Source organism: Ovis aries, chromosome 1, assembly GCF_016772045.2.
Source record: "Ovis aries strain OAR_USU_Benz2616 breed Rambouillet chromosome 1, ARS-UI_Ramb_v3.0, whole genome shotgun sequence".
Lineage (NCBI taxonomy): Eukaryota > Metazoa > Chordata > Mammalia > Artiodactyla > Bovidae > Ovis > Ovis aries.
In genome coordinates, this window is record NC_056054.1 from 46,679,923 (window position 1) to 46,701,255 (window position 21,333).

Consider the following 21,333-nt stretch of genomic DNA (forward strand, 5'->3'; position numbering starts at 1 on the left):
ATGTCAGTGATTGCGGGACACACCGAATTTGAAGAGTGACTATGTCATGGTTCAGAGGCAGATTCCAGCAGAAACTGGCAAAAGTTAAGAAGCACAAATGGCTTGTAGAAAGTCAGGAACATTCTTCTAGACCTGATTAATTGAAGCAGAGTTGTTTTAGAAACACAAGGTGCAGTCCCCACAGGTTGACCTTCATGGATCTTAAAGGAGAAACAGACTGATGTGAACTTTTTTTTTTTTTTTGCTTAGGAAGTGATTAACCAAGAAGAAAACAAAGTAAAAGACATCTGAGGGTCTTTCTTCCTGTGCCTCCAGAATTGTTGGCTGTCCACTGGTAAATATTTCCCACTTCAAAATGGATACCACTTATAAATGAACATTAGTTTGGAACCATGCAGGGTTTCTTTCAAATAAATACTGGTCTCTCTGCCTGCAGAACTCAACTCTAAAATAATTCAGGCAACTGATCAAGAAGAATTGAGATGGGCCTGTAGGACTAATTCCTTCATTTCACTGAGTGATAATTTCCTCAAAAGTAAATGGAGGGAGCAAGTTGGTCCATCTTTCAGAGAGAAAAAGAGCATGCTTCATTAGCAAATCAGTACTTTCAGACAAAATCGACCAAAACACAAAATAAAGCCAAAGACGCAAGAAATGTATTTTGTTTTTTAGATTTTTTTTGATGTGGGTTACTTTTTAAAAAGTCTTTATTTATTTTGTTAAATATTGGTTCTTACAAGTTGTTACAACCGGTTTTTTTGGCTATGAGGCATGTGGGATCTTAGTTCACCAACCAGGGATTGAACCAGCACCCCATGCATTGGAAGGCAAAGTCTTAACCACCGGCCTCCAGGGAAGTCCCAAGAGATGTATTTTAGAATGAAATTCTGTCCCACAGGGAACTGAACTGATGCAAATTTCATAATTATGCCTCACCTTTCGGATATAATATCTGATAATAAATTCTAGCATGTCATGCTGGTCTTTAAATTTACTCTTTTCCTTTGTAAATACAGTATTAATCATTTCAATTTCAATGTGTTCATAAAATCCAAATGTTAGCTATCCATTACATGCTTAATTATTTTCACCTTTGTCTTAATTGTATTCTTACCCTGAAGTTTTAATCACTACTTTATGCATATTTATATTTTCATTTTTAATCAGTTTTAAATAAGAGAAAAATGGCAATAAAAATTCAAATAATTTTGCAATACCACTGCTCAAGACAAATTGAGAGATACTATAGCACCTATAGGAAGAGATAGTAAGAAATATATGTTTGCTAGCTAATTACTAATCTCCAAGTTTGGCATAGAAGTCATATAAGGGTGTCAGTGCATAATTCACAAAAACAACAGATGTATTTAAAGACAAATGTATTAAAGCCGAGAGTAACCTCATCTGTTCTCTGTGCTTCAGTATCATTAGCATTTAGTTAGAGTTCTAGGACATTCATAGGTGATGGGGAGACGTGCCAGTGTATCTTCAGCAGGGATACGTATAGGTTAGAAGAGGTGAAGATTGATTGGGTAACACTGGAGGGTGGGGGGCTCCTGATAGCTCAGTTGGTAAATAATCTGCCTGCAGTGCAGGAGATTCCAGTTCGATTCCTGGATTGGGAAGATCCTCTGGAGAAGAGATAGGCTCCCCACTCCAGTATTCTCATGCTTCTCTTGTGCCTCAGCTGGTAAACAATCCACCTGCAATGTGGGAGACCTGGATTCAATCCGTGGGTTGGGAAGATCCCCTGGAGAAGGGAAAGGCTACCCACTCCAGTATTCAGGCCTGGAGAATTCCATGGACTGTATGGTCCATGGGATCGCATAGTTGGACACAACTGAGTGACTTTCACACTCACTTGGTAAAGTGAAAGGAAGGAATACCATATTTACTGAGCACAACCTAGGTACTTAAGGATGAACTTTATCTCACTCTTCACAACAGCCCCTTCTTTCACTATATGTATATTTCTTTGATACCTACAGTGTGGCAGGCATTACACTTGGCAGCGACAAGGCTGTACAAGAACAAGCCAATCTCTGCACTGGTGAAAGTTACATTTCAGTACAGAAAACAAGGAAGTAAACAAACAAAAACAAAGACAAATTAGGATCAGCACCATGAATGATACAAATAAGCAGAAATAGAAAATAATAAGAGGAAACAGCAACAGATAGAAAGATCAAGAAAGACTGCTTTAAGAAAGGATATTATTGTTAATCAAAGGAATAAATAAAGCTGTTCAAGTAGGAAATAGAAAAAAAAAAAAAAGAAGAAGACGAGTGGGACAGCAGAAAGAGTGGGGTAGCATGTGCAAAGGCCCTGGGATAAGAAAGATCCTTACTACTGAGTTGGAGGCAAGAGGAGAAATAGAAAAATCATTAGGAAGTTATCAGTGGCAGTCAAGCTGAGAAATGTTTCTCCTACATTAGGAATATTAAAAATGGAAGGAAATAGACAGTTTAAAGATGTACTTTAGAGGTAGAGATATATTTTGTGTTAGTACTTGCCACATTTAGTTATTAATATCCCCCACGTAACAGATGATAAAATAGCCTTAAAGAATAGGAAATCAAACTCTTACAGCAACTTCAGGATGAAGCTAAATACATTGCCTTCTCTAAAACCCTTTCCACTGCATCTCACTTTTCACTTTGTTACTGCAGGGTCAATGTAGGTTTTATAGAGTCCTGAGAATAGAAGACTTTGTCAGTCAAATGATTTTGAATTAGACTATGCTTTGATAACCTGGACAGTTTACAGATTTCCAGGTCACAAATCCATAACTTCATTTCATCTGAAAGGGGCATCAAATTCCACCAGTACAAAATGTTATAATACCCATAATTCTTCCAGATCTGTAGCAATTCTGAATCATATACTGTTCTTACCATAAGTCTAAATTGGGTAATTTGAGTGATCAACCTGTTTTTTCAACTTTGCTAAAAATACACATCTCTGCCTGTATTTAAAATGACTAGTTGCTGATATCTCCCACTTCACCAAGTCAACGCATTGATAAGGCTTGAAACAAGCAGGCTTGGGTTCAAAAGCTAAACTCAAAAGGACCTTGCTCTTAATAAACTCAGTACTTCAGCAGGTTTTTTTTTTTTTTCATTTTATCCTATATTTACTGTGGAGATTTTGCTCACCAGTACTTTCATTTCTTCTTTTTTGGTATGTGATAGGCTTGTATTTCTTCACCCTCTTGGGTTGACTTGGCATACTCCTTGCTCTGGAAGCAATTAGGAGCCACTATCCAATTCTCCCCTCCCTCACTACAGGGTCTGGTGATGTTTGAAGCCTCTGTCAGCCCAGGTGTCTGAGCAGGAAGTTCTGCAGCCAAGTCTCCGCACCTGACCCTCAGCAGACATGTGATATGAGGTCAAAAGAACTTGATTGTTTTAAGACACTAAGATTTAGAGGTTTATTGTTGTTGCTGCTGCTACACAGCCTCATCTCCTTGACATAAGTTCCTTCATGTTCTTGACATAAAGGAAAATACAAATTTCCAAGTCAGAGAAGCATGACAGATGGTAGAGTTGGCAGAAAATGAGAAGGTTTGGGTTGAAATGAACCTGGTTTTAATCCAGTCTCTGTACCTTACTCTCTCTCTGAGCCTTCTTTTACTCAGCTGTTAAACAGAGATAGTAACATAGTTGTTCTATGACAATTTAACATGTCAAGTGCCTGTAAGGATGCAAAATCATAGATGATATTCAATATAAATAGCTATTTTTGTGAGGGTTAGGGCTTCTCTAGTGGCTCAGATGGTAAAGAATCCACCTGCAAATGGGAGACCTGGGTTCAATCCCTGGGTTGGGAAGATCCCCTGGAGGAAGGCATGGCAACTCACTCCAGTATTCTTGCCTGGAGAATCTCCATGGACAGAAGAGCCTGGTAGGCTATAGTCCATGGTGTCGGACATGACTGAATGACTAAGCACAGCACTATGGTAAATTGACTAGCAGTCAAAAAGGAAATATCTATGTAGGTAGGACTGAATCTGAAGGGGATGCAAAAATGAGGGGTGGGGGGGAATTGTCACTTATCCCTTCACTTCCCCTTTCTTCTTCCCCATGCAACTTCTTCCTAGTCATGAGTATGCTCTTCCCTCTTCTCTGTGTAACTTAATGCTTTCTTTGCCTTTTTCCAACCCCTCTGCCACAGACTGCTCCCAGAAAAGTCTGTATCACTCATTAAACCATGCATTAAAATAGCTGCATTTTAATAGAAAATAACTTGAGTTAATGGACCAAAACTCTAACATGGTATTCATCTCATGGCATTCAGGTGAAGGGAAGCAGGGTACCTTTCACCCAAACCCAGGATGCCAGAGAGGATTCCTCAGGCGTGTTAGATCCACTAAGTTGGGTAGGTCTCCTGTGTAGTCCTTAATGAAGACTTTGATAAGGCTTCCATTTATGAGACTGTCCAGAATCTGCTGGGAAATTACCATGATAGTTTGGCAGAATCTCTGGGCTCAGAAGTAGGGACTGGCAGTACTAGTGCTGTGTGTTTGTGCGCCTGCATGACTTGAAAATGTACAATGCCTTTATGTGTTATCTCCACGTTAAGCCTTAGTGCAATCAAAAAGGCGTTAAGATTATCATGGCAGATGATAGAACTAAAGTGTAAAGCTTTTAAATCATTTACCAAATTCACATAGATGGGAAGCAGAAGAATATATATCCAAAACCATTAGCTCGGATTTCAAGTGTGATACACTTTCTCTTTATCATCATCATAGTATTTTTTCCTGTCTGGGAGGAGCAAATTTGATAACATTTCTAGACTTTAATAGAACAGTGTCATGAAATGTATGTATCTCTCACTAGTCATATAATTGAGAATGTGAAATTATGCTTTCTACACTTATAAAATAACTGAAAAACAAAAACAAGACACATGAAGGTTAAAAAAACTATAAATATGTTCTAGAAAATAAAATTAAGGTGATGTGTCCTGTATGGCCATGTATTCTGGCTAAGAATAATACTCATGGTTTCAGAGAAACCCATTACTTCCTATGTGAATGAAAAGAGAAGGAAATGAAGAAGGACGTTAAAGTTTTGAGTCCCATCATTTCTTTAAGAAACTATAGTTATTTAATAGTGGCTAATAGGAGAAGGCGATGGCACCTCACTCCAGTACTCTTGCCTGGAAAATCCCATGGATGGAGAAGCCTGGTGGGCTGCAGTCCATGGGGTCATGAAGAGTCAGACACGACTGAGCGACTTCACTTTCGCTTTTCACTTTCATACATTGGAGAAGGAAATGGCAACCCACTCCAGTGTTCTTGCCTGGAGAATCCCAGGGATGGGGGAGCCTGGTGGGCTGCCATCTATGGGGTCGCACAGAGTCGGACATGACTGAAGCAACTTAGCAGCAGCAGCAGCAGTGGCTAATATAATTTATAATATTCTATTGCTTCTCAATTTTAAACATTGGAAACATCTTGGAAGATACAATGAAAACACGGGATTTGTAGCTAGACAAATCTGGATTTCAACACTGTTTTGATCATCTGAAGTTATAGATGTTGGGAAAGTAAGGTAATTAAGTTATAATGTAGAGATAGGCCTAAAATGGAAGTTTTTCATCTCTAAAATGGAAATTTGAATTAACAATCTCATAGAATGTTAGTATTATATGATATAGTGAATAGAAAGCATTTATATACTTGTAACTTTTAGAAAATGTTACTTTTGTTTTCCCTTTGCATCATATAGATTCACATTATCTCTGATTCCTATTCCCAAGAAACAAATAGTCAAGATTTTATTAACTTAAGAAGTATTAGATGAAAAGCAGGAAGGGAGGGAAGTATGGAGGTAGCGAGAAAGGGAGGAAGGAGAGAAGGGAGGGAGCAAGGTAAGGAATAACAGAAAAATCCCTAATAAGAATAATTTAAAAATTATGTGGAGATACTGCTCTTTCTCTTAATGATCTGATACTGTTCTATCAGCAGAGATTAGAAGGCCCTGTGGAAAATTCTGAAAGAAATGGGAATACCAGACCACCTGACCTGCCTCTTAAGGAACCTATATGCAGGTCAGGAAGCAATAGTTAGAACTGGACATGGAACAACAGACTGATTCCAAATAGGAAAAGGAGTACGTCAAGGCTGTATATGGTCACCCTGCTTATTTAACTTCTATGCAGAGTACATCATGAGAAACGCTGGGCAGGATGAAGCAAAAGCTGGAATCAAGATTGCTGGGAGAAATATCAATAACCTCAGATATGCAGGCATGGCTTGGCTTGGTTTCGTTGAGTTTTACAAGGCTGTGGTCCTAGTGTGATTAGATTGACTAGTTTTCTGTGAGTATGGTTTCAGTGTGTCTGCCCTCTGATGCCCTCTTGCAACACCTACAATCTTACTTGGGTTTCTCTTCGGGTGGGTTATGGCAGAGAGGTCTGACAGAATGTGGTTCACTGGAGAAAGTAATGGCAAGCCACTTCAGTATTCTTGCCTTGAGAACCCCATGAACAGTATGAAAAGGTAAGATGATAGGATACCGAAAGAGGAACTCCCCAGGTCAGTAGGTGCCCAATATGCTACTGGAGATCAGTGGAGAAATAACTCTAGAAAGAATGAAGGGATGGAGCCAAAGCAAAAACAATACCCAGCTGTGGATGTGACTGGTGATAGAAGCAAGGTCCATTGCTGTAAAGAGCAATATTGCATAGGAACCTGGAATGTCAGGTCCATGAATCAAGGCAAATTGAAAGTGGTCAAACAACAGATGGCAAGGGTGAACGTCGACATTCTATGAATCAGAAAACTCAAATGGACTAGAATGGGTGAATTTAACTCAGATGACCATTATATCTACTACTGCAGGCAGGAATCCATCAGAAGAAATGGAGTAGCCATCATGGTCAACAAAAGAGTCCGAAATGCAGTACTTGGATGCAATCTCAAAAACGACAGGACAATCTCTGTTCATCTCTAAGGCAAACCATTCAATATCACAGTTATCCAAGTCTATGCCCCAACCAATAACACTGAAGAAGCTGAAGTTGAACGGTTCTATGAAGATGTACAAGACCTTTTGGAACTAACACCCCAAAAAGATGTCCTTTTCATTATAGGGGATTGGAATGCAAAAGTAGGAAGTCAAGAAACACCTGGAGTAACAGACAAATTTGACCTTGGAATGCGGAATGAAGCAGGGCAAAGACTAAGAGTTTTGCCAAGAAATGCACTGGTCATAGCAAACACCCTCTTCCAACAACACAAGAGAAGACCCTACACATGGACATCACCAGATGGACAACACCGAAATCAGATTGATTATATTCTTTGCGGCCAAAGTTGGAGAAGCTCTATACAGTCAACAAAAACAAGACCAGGAGATGACTGTGGCTCAGATCTTGAACTCCTTATTACCAAATTCAGATTCAAATTGAAAAAAATAGGGAAAACCGCTAGACCATTCAGGTATGACCTAAATCAAACCCTTATGGTTATACAGTGGAAGTGAGAAATAGATTTAAGGGCCCAGATCTGATAGACAGAGTGCCTGATGAACTATGGAATGTGGTTCGTGAGATTGTACAGGAGACAGGGATCAAAACCATCCCCATGGAAAAGAAATGCAAAAAAGCAAAATGGCTGTCTGGGGAGGCCTTACAAATAGCTGTAAAAAGAAGAGAGGCAAAAAGCAAAGGAGAAAAGGAAAGATATAAGTATCTGAATGCAGAGTTCCAAAGAATAGCAAGAAGAGATAAGAAAGCCTTCTTCAGCGATCAATGCAAAGAAATAGAGGAAAACAACAGAAAGGGAAAGACTAGAGATCTCTTTAAGAAAATTAAAGATACCAAGGGAACATTTCATGCGAAGATGGGCTCGATAAAGGACAGAAATGGTATGGACCTAACAGAAGCAGAAGATATTAAGAAGAGATGGCAAGAACACACAGAAGAACTGTACAAAAAAGATCTTCACGACCCAGATAATCATGATGATGTGATCCTAATCTAGAGCCAGACATCCTGGAATGTGAAGTCAAGTGGGCCTTAGAAAGCATCACTACGAACAAAGCTAGTGGAGGTGATGGAATTCCAGTTGAGAGGTTTCAAATCCTAAAAGATGATGCTATGAAAGTGCTGTACTCAATATGCCAGCAAATTTGGAAAACTCAGCAGTGGCCACAGGACTGGAAATGGTCAGTTTTCATTCCAATTCCAAAGAAAGGTAATGTGAAAAAATGCTCAAAATACTGCATAATTGCATTCATCTCACATGCTAGTAAAGTAATGCTCAAAATTCTCCAAGCCAGGCTTCAGCAATACATGAACCGTGAACTCCCAGATGTTCAAGCTGGTTTTAGAAAAGGCAGAGGAGCCAGAGATCAAATTGGCAACATCTGCTGGATCATGGAAAAAGCAAGCGAGTTCCAGAAAAACATCTATTTCTGCTTTATTGACTATGCCAAAGCCTTTGACTATGTGGATCACAATAAACTGGAAAATTCTGAAAGAGATGGGAATACAGACCATCTGACCTGCCTCTTGAGAAATTTGTATGCAGGTCAGGAAGCAACAGTTAGAACTGGACGTGGAACAACAGACTGGTTGGTTCCAAATAGGAAAAGGAGTGTGTCAAGGCTGCATATTGTCACCCTGCTTATTTAACTTCTATGCAGAGTACCTCATGAGAAGCGCTGGACTGGAAGAAACAAATGCTGGAATCAAGATTGCCGGGAGAAACATCAATAACCTCAGATATGCAGATGACACCACCCTTATGGCCAAAAGTGAAGAGGAACTAAAAAGCCTCTTGATGAAAGTGAAAGAGGAGAGCGAAAAAGTTGGCTTCAAGCTCAATATTCAGAAAATGAAGATAATGGCATCCGGTCCCATCACTTCATGGGAAATAGATGGGGAAACAGTGGAAACAGTGTCAGACTTTGTCTTTTGGGGCTCCAAAATCACTGTAGATGGTGACTGCAGCCATGAAATTAAAAGACGCTTACTCCTTGGAAGAAAAGTTATGACCAACCTAGATAGCATATTCAAAAGCAGAGACATTACTTTACCAACTAAGGTCCGTCTAGTCAAGGCTATGGTTTTTCCTGTGGTCATGTATGGATGTGAGAGTTGGACTGTGAAGAAGGCTGAGCACCGAAGAATTGATGCTTTTGAACTGTGGTGTTGGAGAAGACTCTTGAGAGTCCCTTGGACTGCAAGGAGATTCAGCCAGTCCATTCTGAAGGAGATCAACCCTGGGATTTCTTTGGAAGGAATGATGCTAAAGCTAAAGCTCCAATACTTGCCACCTCATGCGAAGATTTGACTCATTGGAAAAGACTCTGATGCTGGGAGGAATTGGGGGCAGGAGGAGAAGGGGACAACAGAGGATGAGATGGCTGGATGGCATCACGGACTCGATGGACGTGAGTCTGAGTGAACTCTGGGAGAGGTGATGGACAGGGAGGCCTGGCGTGCTGCGATTCATGGGGTCACAAAGAGTCAGACACGACTGAGCGACTGAACTGAACTGAACTGAGAATTATTCTGTCCTTCACCTCTTTCCTCCCTAGAAGTATAAGTGTTGTAAAACCTTTTAATAACACTTTTGATAGTACCACTAGAAATTGGTCATTTGTTCCTAAAGAAGAAACTTCTGCTTGAAAGACTTTTGCCCTTTTGATTTTATCACTTATTCTTGGGTGAAATTGTTACAGAAATTCATTTCAGGACCATTAATCTCATCACTATACCTAATTTTACAGTTATCTTTTAGACAACCGACCAGACATCTAATGCAAGGCTATGAGACAGAGGAATTTTCCGGTACCCATTCTAGGACTGGTCTTAGCTAAATTTTTGCTATTATGCCACTTCAGGTAGCTATTGCCACCTTCACCTAACAGCAGAACCTCTACAGTTTTGGGTAATTATCTCCACCATAAAGAAGGCTTAGTTGCTCGCACAGTTTCAGGGCGTGAAATGTGAAATTGTTAAGTATACAATGAGTGTTGTCAAATGAATCCTATCACGCTGTCCCTCTATTTCCAACAATCATTAGTACAAAGACAGATACCCTGAGTAATTACAGGCATTTATAATTAGCTTTTACTGAGGAACCATTTCAAGAAAATAATTTGTTCAGCTCTGTACCAGATTAGTAATAGCCGGGTGTTGGCAAAATCTCCCACCGTGACTATGAAAACATAGCAAGAAGTGTTGATACAAAAAACTCTAGAAATATGCTGAAAGTTTCATTATTTTACCAAAAACAATTGCATCACTTCCCAGAAACATAAGTACATGTCTTTTCAACCACTGTTTTTCTTCTTTTAAAACTATTTGGGGGTGTATATAAATACAATGATGAAATGAAAAAGTACTGCCAGTGGAGTTTTACTGGTACAACTTTAAGTCAATCTAACCCATTAGATTAACACTGAACAATGTTCCATGTGATCATGAATAGCTTTCATCGGTGTCCAGAGCACCCACATGACAAGGTGTCAACAACTGACACTTAACCCAAGATGAGACTTCAATGAGCAGATAAAGCAGAAATACAACTGCTTGTCTTGTTCTTTTGAAGGCTTGTGTACAGGCATGAAATCATAAATAAAAATCCCCAAATAAGCAACCTGACTCAAGAAGCCAATCACTGGACATATCATTACCTTCTGGGTTCATACCTGTTTGAATACCCACTTATTCAAATGACTTTGTAAATTCTTAATTATCCTCTTTTAAATGAGTAACATCTGGTTTCCCTTCAGTCTTCAACATCTTGATGAGTATATTGCTCTGATTTGGAAATTACCAGAGTAAAATGTGACTATTCAAAGCAGTGAAACCAATCCGAGCTGGTAACATAAGTGCAAGAATTCTTACAACTTCCCACTCTTCCCAGAATAAATAGAGCAATTTGATTTTAATTTGACCATTTAAAACCTGGTACAAACACAAAATGTTTCCCACCACAGATTTTATGACCTTTTTACTGTTTATTTATGGAGAAAACTTCCAGATATTTCAGTATCAGAAATATGATCACTTTTGAGTTGTCTTTCCTAATTGGAGCCAGGACTGGCATGTGTCACTGAGATTTTTATTCCATTCCTAACCCCATTAAATTCCCAAGGCAACATCATTTAGGTCTTGTGATCTTGGAGTTTAGGTACAACTTCCTCCCTATATCACCCAACCATTCCGTTATGATTGAACTGTTCCTCTTGCCCCAGTCAAATCCATATGGTGAAGTCCTGAACACTAGTGCCTCACAATGTGAACTTATTTGAAAATAGGCTCATTTTTAGATGCCATTAGGCTCATTTTTAGATGCCATTAGGCATCTAAAGATGTTAAGATGAGGTCTTGCTGGAATAGAATGGGCCTCTAATCCAGGAGGACTCATATTCTTATTTTTAAAAACAGAGAAATTTAGACATGAGACATACACACAAGGAGAAAGCTGTGTGGGGTGAAGTGTCTATAAGTCAAATGATGTCAAAGATTGCAAGCAAACCACCAGAAATTAGGAGAGTAGCATGGATCAGCATCTCCCTCACCGTCCAAGGGGGAAACCAAGCCTTCCAACCCCTTGTTGTTGGGCTTCCATCCTCCAAAACCATGAGAGAAATTCTGATGTTTAAGCTGCTTGGTCTGTGGTACTTTGGAATGGCAGCCCTAGCAAATTAATACAACTTCTTCACTGTTGTGGTAGCAAATAGTCTCCTTGGTGATCGTCTTTTTATCTCTGTTCCTATATGTTAAATGATATTTGCACATTAACAGTGTTCCTAGTTAGCCTTCAAAATGATGTTTGTTTGTTTTTTAAAGACAATATCTTTCAGCATTGCCTTGGCCTTCCAAAAAGTGAAAAAAGGTGAGCCTTAGAAGATAGAATAAGACAGTTTGTAATCTGATTATACCTTGCTTTAAAAAAAATATCATAGCAACTGGCTGGTACATCCTAACACTGAAAAACATTTTGATAAAAGTGTGAGCCTCAATCATAAATTATTAGAGCCAGATGGGCAGTCAGCCAGTGTTTTTATGGGGAAAGTTAAGCAACAGAAGGATTTCACATAGGAAAATAAATAATGAAGTATATTTGTGATTAGGAAAGAGAAGGGATCCTGATCAACTGGGAAACTGAAAAGGAATCCACAAAATCAAACCGCTCTTTAGAAAATATGAAAGGAGTGATGTCAAGGGAAAAGCAGCAATCGGCACTAGGAATGACGTCATGACTTACCTAGTCATAGGAGAATCTGGATTAGGTGAGTTTCCTAAACTGCATACACTCCCTACTTCCAGCTCTCTGGGCCACATTTGACATACAGAGTTCTCAAACTTCGGCATGCATGAGAATCACCCAGAGGGCTTCTAAAACACAGATTACTGGGCTCCAGGTTTGAGGTTTCTGATTCAGGGCCAGATGGGGCCATATAATTTACATTTCTAATAAATTCTCTAATAATGCTAGTGTATTGGTCTGGGGATATACTTTGAGAAACATTAGACTTCATCAATGTCATAACATGTGCCTGATGAGAAGAATCACCTAGAAGAAGTTTATTTTAAAAATATAAAATCCTAGGTCTTATGCCAGAATTTTAGACTCAACCTCCAGGGAAGGGACTGATATTTTTATTTTAATAAAATAAACTTAGAATGGCTAGTATGATTGGGTACGTTTGAGAAACACTGAACCCAATCTCCTTGAATTGCCTTTTAGGGTCTGTCATTTTCCCACATGGTACCAATGCGTAGTGTTTGAAATATGGCAGTCGTTGCAAGATAAATTAAGAGTAGCACAATCATTGGGTTCTGTAATCCTAATCTACTAGGCCTATGGGCCAACCATAGAATGCACTCCTCTTCATGAACAGATGCCCTGAGAGACAATCTTTATTAACACCAACCATACTCTGATAGCAGATGTGGAGGGTGAATAATGGGCCTACGAACAGAATCAGGTCAGAGGCTACTGGGGTAATTCTGATGGGAAATGATGGAGGCATAGATTTAAAACATGGTATTGATGATGAAAAGACAGAATTGAGAAAAACAGAATTAACAGAACAGGAAAGAAGGTTAGCTATATAAAAAGAAGGTTAATTCAATCTTTTTTTCCTTTTTTTCAGTCTTATTAAATATATATTACTACATTTTCCCTACTCTCTCTTAATCTTCTTAGTTTTACACTTACTTAATTTTGCTTGAGTATCTATTTCTATTCTTTACCAGCAGAAGCAGTAGTCTCTCTCACCACCACCACAACAATCAGCCAAGTGTTAATATTTATGGAGTATGTATTACTAAATCATACTTCGTCTAGTCTTGTAACATATTTACATCCTTTTGTTTTAATCCTGCATTTCTATTGGTAGTCTCCTTTTGGTTTAACTGTATTTTAAAGGGCACTGTGGCTTTTTAGTGTGGAATCTCTTCTGCCCTTCCTATGCCATAGTATTTTGGTGTTTATTACTTGAGTTCTCATGTTTTCTACGTATACCTGCATTTCAATTATAAGTTAACTAAATTGGAGAAGGTGATGGCATCCCACTCCAGTGCTCTTGTCTGGCAAATCCCATGGATGGAGGAGCCTGGTAGGCTGCAGTCCATGGGGTCATGAAGGGTCGGACATGGCTGAGCGACTTCACTTTCACTTTCCACTTTCATGCATTGGAGAAGGAAATAGCAACCCACTCCAGTGTTCTTGCCTGGAGAGTACCAGGGACAGGGAGCCTGGTGGGCTACTGTCTACGGGGTCACACAGAGTCAGACACGACTGAAGTGACAGCAGCAAACTGATAAAAACCATAACCAGCAGCCACTAACTTTCTGTCAGAAATCAATTAATAATGGTATTCATTTACTACAGCTCTGGTATACTTATTTCAAAGAAGAGCACACTATACTTTGCTAAAAAAAAATCATAAAATGAAAATTTTCTACTGCCCTCGTATGTGAAAATTATGTCCATCTTATTCCACAAGCTATATATCTTCAGCAGCATTCATTCATTCTTCATATCTTCACTTCATTTAATTCTAAGTGTAGTAAAGTTCAGCTCCTATACCAAGGTAAGAAATAACTTAGCTAACTAAAGACAGGTTAGTTTTACATGTAGATTTCCATTTAGCTCATTTTTTTTTCTAACAGCAATTGCCCCATTCTTTACAAATATTTGCAGCTGTTTTCTACAAAAAGTCTAAAGAAGACTCTTTGCACTACTCAGATTTAAAGACTGATCAAATGCCACCCTTCCCCATACCAAGCACACCAAGTGTCTCAGGCATTACTAATATAGATTGCAGTCAGGCCACTTAGACTCTCCATCAAGCTTTTATTGAACAATTTAGTTGTGTTCAGCACAGTGCTGGGCTCCGTAGGTACAAGAAGTATATAAAACAGAGGTCCTTCCCACCGGGGGTTTACAATATGGTTGAGAATTTAAAAAATAAAAGCTACAAAGACTCTTAAAAATGCATATTGTTCAGATTATTTTTACACAAAGTACTTCAGATAATGACAATAAAATGAAATCTGAAAATGTTAATAAAACAGAGAAACACTTTAATCTATGGGATACGCCTAGACATATTTTGAGTTAAAATATTCAGTAAAAGCCTGGATTCATGAAAAACATAAGCACAAATATTTTTAAGACAACCGTTAAACATCTAAGTATGCATAGTGATTAATTAAAAGCATATCAAGCTAAGCACATTTTATTCAGATTCTTTAGGTGCCTGAATAATAAAAATTATCTTAGCATTAGACTTTTAAATGTGCTTCCAACTACTGAAGAGACTGAAAACATTTTTGTTCTCTTAGGTAGCTTATATGGTTTTCTTATAACCTGGTTTTCATTATTTATTGAATTTTTGAAAGTCATTCTTGTAGACACTAAAAATGTAGATCAATTCAACACTGTTTGAATTTTCATATATTTCATGGACCATAGTCCACTTGTAAGATATATACAGATTTACAGGTTTTCCAGGTGGTGCTAGTGATAACACCCTGCCTGCCAGTGCAGGAGACATTAAGCGACGTGGGCTTGATCCTTGGGTTGGGAAGATCCATAGTCAAGAACCAGGTTTATACTGCTCACTTTTAAAGCATATTAATATCATATAATTTTGTATATGTATTTCATTGAGCTTTACAATAGTTACTATAATTGTGATAAAATTGTAGATCAAGCACTATTTTCTACATGTAACGTTCTTTTGGCAGAGTTCCAAAGAGATTTATTTTATTTTGAGGTTTAGTTCTGTCTTCAATTATACGATTATGAGAACTCTTGTTTATTGAGGAAAATAAAGAAAATGTAGATGAAGACACTTGTTAAAAATCAGTATGTGTTACTGAATCGTGATCCAGAGTATCTGAGAACATATGTTACAGAGGTTGTTATCTCAGGTGAATTTAGCATGCAGTGTATACATTTCTGTGGATTAAAGATAGAAGTATCAAAAGTACTTTATACTGATATATATTGTCTCTACCTCAGATTTCAGACTAACTGGACAAAGATATTCTTAGTTGTCTGAGCAATATCTTTACCAAATAATCATTATTTTTCAAGTTTTTCCGATTACTTTAAACTTTCCCATATAGAGTTTTAATAAACATTATCATATTAAACTGCATGTGATTATTCTGCCTGAATGCAGCATTTTTAAATGAGAAAGTTTAACATGAAATTTCCCAAGGCGAACAATAGCATGGAAACAAAGGGCTTCCTATCACATTCATTTAAATTTACAACAGCTAGTATCACCTATGAATGTTACCTTTGCTGAGAGTTTACCATATAAGCAATTTTTCCACCGTCCTAGTGGTAGGAGACCCATGAAGAAAATATAAGAAAAGTGTCCTGTCCACCATGAAATAGAATTTTGTTAGGGGGAAAAGACACGCATAATGAAAATATTTAAGGAGTAATATAGTAATTATCAAAATGAGCACTACAGGTTCAGAGGTGGAGAGAGAGGTAAGAAAATAACAAGGACACAGTAGTCCTCCCTTATTCTTAGAGAATATGGTCCAAGTCCCTAGTGAATGCTTGACACTGCAGATAGTACTGAACCCCACACACACTTATATATATATACTACACTTTTTTTCCTGTACATATGTACCTGTTTTAAAATTTTAATATACAAATTAGGTACAGTAAGAGATTAATAATGATAACCAATAACAAAATAAAACAATTATAACACTATGCTATAATAAAAATTAGTGAATGTGGTCTCTCTTGCTTTCTCTAAATAACTCATTTACAAATTTAATGCCTTTTCCACCTTAACTAAGCACTGATGACACGCTGTGGCTATAACTTTTGCGGTTTGAGGTGTGTCAGCAAAACTAGCACAAATTTCTTTCTCCTCCTTCACAATTTCAAAGATAGACTTTTTTTACATATATATTTTAGCAACTTCAGCATATGCTTTTTTTTTTTCTTTTCTTATTAAACAGAGAACTTTCACTTAAAGGAGGTAGTTTACAGCTTCTCTTTGGCATATCCGAATGACCAGCATCAGTGCTCTTGGGCTTTGGAAACTTTGTTAAGTGTAAAGCATATTAAATGCTTGAAGAACAAGCCCTGCAAAATGTCAGTGGTGGATTTGATAACTAAGTAGGCTACCTACCATATGACTAATGAATAGGATATGCTGGACAAAGGGATGATTCACATCCCAGGTGAAACAGAGCGGGACCCTAAGAGATTTTATCAGGCTACTCAGAATGGCATGTAATTTTAACACTTATGAGTTGTTTATTTCTGGAATCTTAATTTAATATTTTCAGTCTATGTTTGACCACTGGTAACTAAAATTGTGAGTAACGAGGGGCTTCTGTACTCAAATTGTCCAAAGGCTGAGGACAAGATGTGATTCAAACATGAGGGAGATGAGTATGTTTTGTGTGGGCAAAAATAATAACCATGAGGTATTAGAATCAAGAAGAATAACATTCAGGGATTTGAAGTTGGTTCTGTCCATGATATTTCAACCCACATGGTCAGGGAGCCAGTTTATAGTTGAAATTGAGGACTTGTATTATATAATTGGAGGTAAGTCTAAATAAAAATTTAATCACAGTTGATACTTATTGAGTACCTATTGTGTTGCATTCATTGTACATACCTTATCACAATAACCTCACAGTAAGTATTATAGTCTTGAAACCCCATGAAATTAACCCTCTCAAGTTCATAGAGCTAATGAATGGCATAGCCAGATTTAAATCCAAATTTGATTCCAGAACCCATGATTTTATTACTAGATCACACTGTCTTATAAATGAAATATCATTACAACAATTCTCACATTCCACTGTGCTGTAGGGAAAACAATAAACCTGGAATCAAAAAGCTTAAACTTGGATCTGAAATCTTACTTACATTAGCTAAGTGACATTGGGCAAGCCCTCTATAAACCTTACCCTTTTTTGTAATAATAAAATAGTAAATAGATGACAGACAAACATAGCTGGATGATGGACAGACAGAGGTAACAGGAGTATAAACAGCCCTCTGATGGTCTGCAAATCCTACTTGCTCAGTAAAACATGTTGAATTTAAACCTGAATAAAGGGATGTGTATAGCATGTTTTGTGCTAGTTACCTAAGGCCATTTCAATACAAGTTTGAGTGAAACTAATTATAGTTTAGAGATAATTCACAACTGGTTCAACCATACCAAAGGGACGATTCAACTATTTTGGTTTCATTTCACTGACAGAAATGACAGTTAGTCACAGTGTTGGATTCTATTGCCAAACTGCTGATACTATAGTATCATCTCTTTCCAAGATATCCTTGTAGATGGCAGCATGGCCCTTGGCATAACACACAACAATAAATAGGTGTTGAATTAGGTGAATTGAGAGAGAGAAAAGAAGGAGGAAGAAAGTGGACAGAAAGATAAGGGAAAGAAATGTTGGTTGACTTTATGGGTAGAAAAAGGCAATTATAGGGCTTCCCTGGTAGCTCAGCTGGTAAAGAATCCATCTGCAATGCAGAAGACCCTGGTTCAATTCCTGGGTCAGGAAGAGCCCTTGGAGAAGGGATAGGCTACCCAATCCAGTATGTTGGGGCTTCCCTGGGGGCTCAGTCAGTAAACAATCTGCCCACAATGCAGGAGACCTGGATTCGATCCCTGGGTTGGGAAGATCAGTCCCTGGGTTGGAGGAGGGCATGGCAACTCATTCCAGTATTCTTGCCTAGAGAATCCCCAAGGACAGAACAGCCTGGTGGGCTGCAGTTCATGGGGTTGCAAACAGTTGGACATGACTGAGCGACTAAGCACAGCACAAAGGCAATTATTGCTTGGGAAATCCTATGGATGGAGAAGCCTGGTTGGCTACAGTCTATGGGGTCACAAAGAGTCAGTTAAAATTTAGCAACTGAGCAAAGAAATAGTAAATGACTCAAAGTATTTTTTTGAAGTCCACAGAATTTCTTATTTCACACAAACCAGATACTTTTATTCCATAAAAATGTAACGAAACTTGGTAGTTGATAACTATATCACTTATTAATTTTGCCTTTTGTATGCCACCCAAGAAGAAATTGTAAGAAATACTGAATTGCTAGGAGTGAATTGGAGAAGGCAATGGCACCCCACTCCAGTACTCTTGCCTGGCAAATCCCATGGATGGAGGAGCCTGGTGGGCTGCAGTCCATGGGGTCACTAGGAGTTGGACACAACTGAGCGACTTCACTTTCACTTTTCACTTTCATACATTGGAGAAGGAAATGGCAACCCACTCCAGTGTTGTTGCCTGGAGAATCCCAGGGACAGGGGAGCCTGGTGGGCTGCCGTCTCTGGGGTCGCACAGAGTCTGACACGACTGAAGCAACTTAGCAGCAGCAGCAGCAGGAGTGAATCAGAAGCTATACCTGGATTTTTTTTTTAATGCTCCAACTCAGTAGTTAATCATTTAGCTTAATTATTATTTTCTATGACATTTCAAAAGCGCCTTTAGCTGTATCACAGCTTTCACTCTTCAAAGACAGAAAAATGATAATTAAGCTGGTTACTGCGTAACTGAATGATGCATAACCAGAATATAGATTTAGGACTTTGAGTTCCCAGCTTAGCACAGAAGAATACAACATCTCCAAAACATTAATTACACATTTTACATAAACATCTTTGGTCATGGTATCTTCCTGCCTTCATCTGGCATCCTTTTCTATCTTGTGGAATTTATGTCTTGTTAACTGAATTCTCGCTCTCAATGAGTTGACTTTTCACTGACAAAAGCTTCTACTGATTTTTCAAATTCATTGTAAAATCAAAACTACCATAAAATGTGAAGATAGCCACATCAGTTGAGATTCACATCAAGGTTTTAAATTGGAGGAAACTCCGGGGAGATGGGGTTTTCTTTTTCTCATTTTTTCACAGTCACCATCTGCGCAATCTTGCCCAACTTCTTAAATGTAATTCTCAATATCCAGTCCAAGGAGCTGACTAAATACTTAAAGACATAGATTATAGTAATAAACTTGGTCTCAGTTAATATTACTGACAAGAAAAAAAAGTAAAAAAGTTTTTAAAGATGAAAAAGAAGAAATAATCCAAATCAAAACACAAATTCTCCTTCTCAGGTGGGAAGAAACACACAAACAAGGACAGCAATTGCAATAAAAAGTCCAACGGATTATCTGTTAGAATAGAAAGAAAAAATATAATAAGCATGGATAGGGATACATTTTGTATGGTGCAAGGATTAAGGTGTAAGTAAGAAATATAATGTCTTAGACGTGAAAACATTCTTGTTTGAAGTAGTTACATCTGTGTTTTATAAATAAAAGCAATGTAAATAATTTTGGATTTTGGATCACCTAAAAGTCTCCAGATTATCTAATTATACTAAATGAATGCCTTTATTCTGAGTAATTTTTCTGGTCCCCAAGATTGTAATCCAGAAGAATAATCAAATTGAAAAGCTGTATCAATTGTACATACATCAAATGGTCAAATAATCTTGCCTTAAAAACAAATCCTAATCAGTATATAAGTATACTCTAAAAACATATAAAGAAGAATACCAATTAAAAGAGCCATGAAATACAATCGTTTTTCCTATCAAACCAACAAAATATTGTGTGTGTGTGTTTTAAGATAACATACTGTGCTAGTTAGAGTAAAGCAAATTAAAAACTCACACATTGCTGATGAAATTTTCAATCACTAATACTTTGGAAAGCAGTCAGACTATAGGCATCTTTCGAGATTTTAAAAATTTAGATAGTATTTATTCCTTAAAGCATACTTCTAGTAAAAACAATCACAAATACTAAAACCTTTAGTCTTTGGGTAATGATGCAGTTCTGTTTATCATGGTGCCAGATCTGATCACAGATTATGATTAAATAGACTATGGTGTATCCTTTTAATAGGCTATTATATAAATATTAAAATTACTTTAAAATAATTTGTAAATAATCTGTGGAATGCTTATTTTATGTTAAATGAAGTAAACAAGATACAATAATGAATATATATTATCATATGTATGTAAAAGAAAATTAAGGAAAATGCAAAGGGAAATAATGAGAAAGAAATCCACTAAAATGATGGTGGGCTTTTCTTAAGTAGTGAAAGTAAATTTTAGTAAGCTGCCTTTCTTTTAAAATTTTCTATATTTTCCAAAGTTTCTATAGAGAGCTTGGCTTATTTATATTAAGGAGGGTAAGTAAGTACAATAAGCTTTACTTTAAGAAATTGAAAATGGGATTAGTATGAACCTACCAAATGGAAATTGGGTATCTCGACTCTTTTCCCTTTTTTTATTTTCCAAGGGATCTGTGTTTATAGTAAAACTGCCCAGAATATGTGTATTACATGCAGATATCTAGGGCAAGGACGGAGGACCATAAAGGTGAGTCAAGTAAAAACTTTACTGGCTTTGTGATTTTTGAAGTGTGTTCTAGAAGCAGCCAGCTTTTTCTTATCCTTTGGGTATTGTTGCAAAGTATTTATTCAAAATACACTTAAATCTTGCCCTGAAGAACGGAAGTGGTTACCTTAACCGTGGGAGAACAAATGTTTAAAGAAATTGAGCTATTTGAATGTCCACATTTGTTATAACAACTTATACTGGAGTTATGGCACCTAGCCATACCCAGGGAATGAAATAAGGCGAACATGCAGATTTCCCATTAAAAATGAAGAGTTCAACTTATTTGAATAGTCTTTGAAAATAAATTAAAACTTTTTACGTTCTCTCATTAAAACAAAAACAATCACACAATGTGATAATACACAGAAGACCATTCAATTAACCCTATAGTCACTAGCAGGAATATTGAAAGGAAAT

The 21,333-nt window shown here is 37.6% G+C and overlaps 1 protein-coding gene across 7 annotated transcripts in view; it reads right to left on the reverse strand.

Moving 5' to 3' along the window:
• The window catches only part of PTGER3 (prostaglandin E receptor 3), a 231,102-nt gene that overhangs the window by 114,490 nt on the left and 95,279 nt on the right, over positions 1-21,333 (reverse strand). Inside the window, exon 4 of one of the 7 annotated variants that reach the window (XM_027971123.3) lies at positions 14,313-19,675. The exons of the other annotated variants lie outside the window; for them this stretch is intronic. Coding sequence (XP_027826924.1) covers positions 19,672-19,675 — 4 coding nt within the window. The 3' untranslated portion in view covers positions 14,313-19,671. Of the gene's footprint in view, positions 1-14,312; positions 19,676-21,333 lie in introns of those variants that run through there. 7 annotated transcript variants of the gene reach the window in all.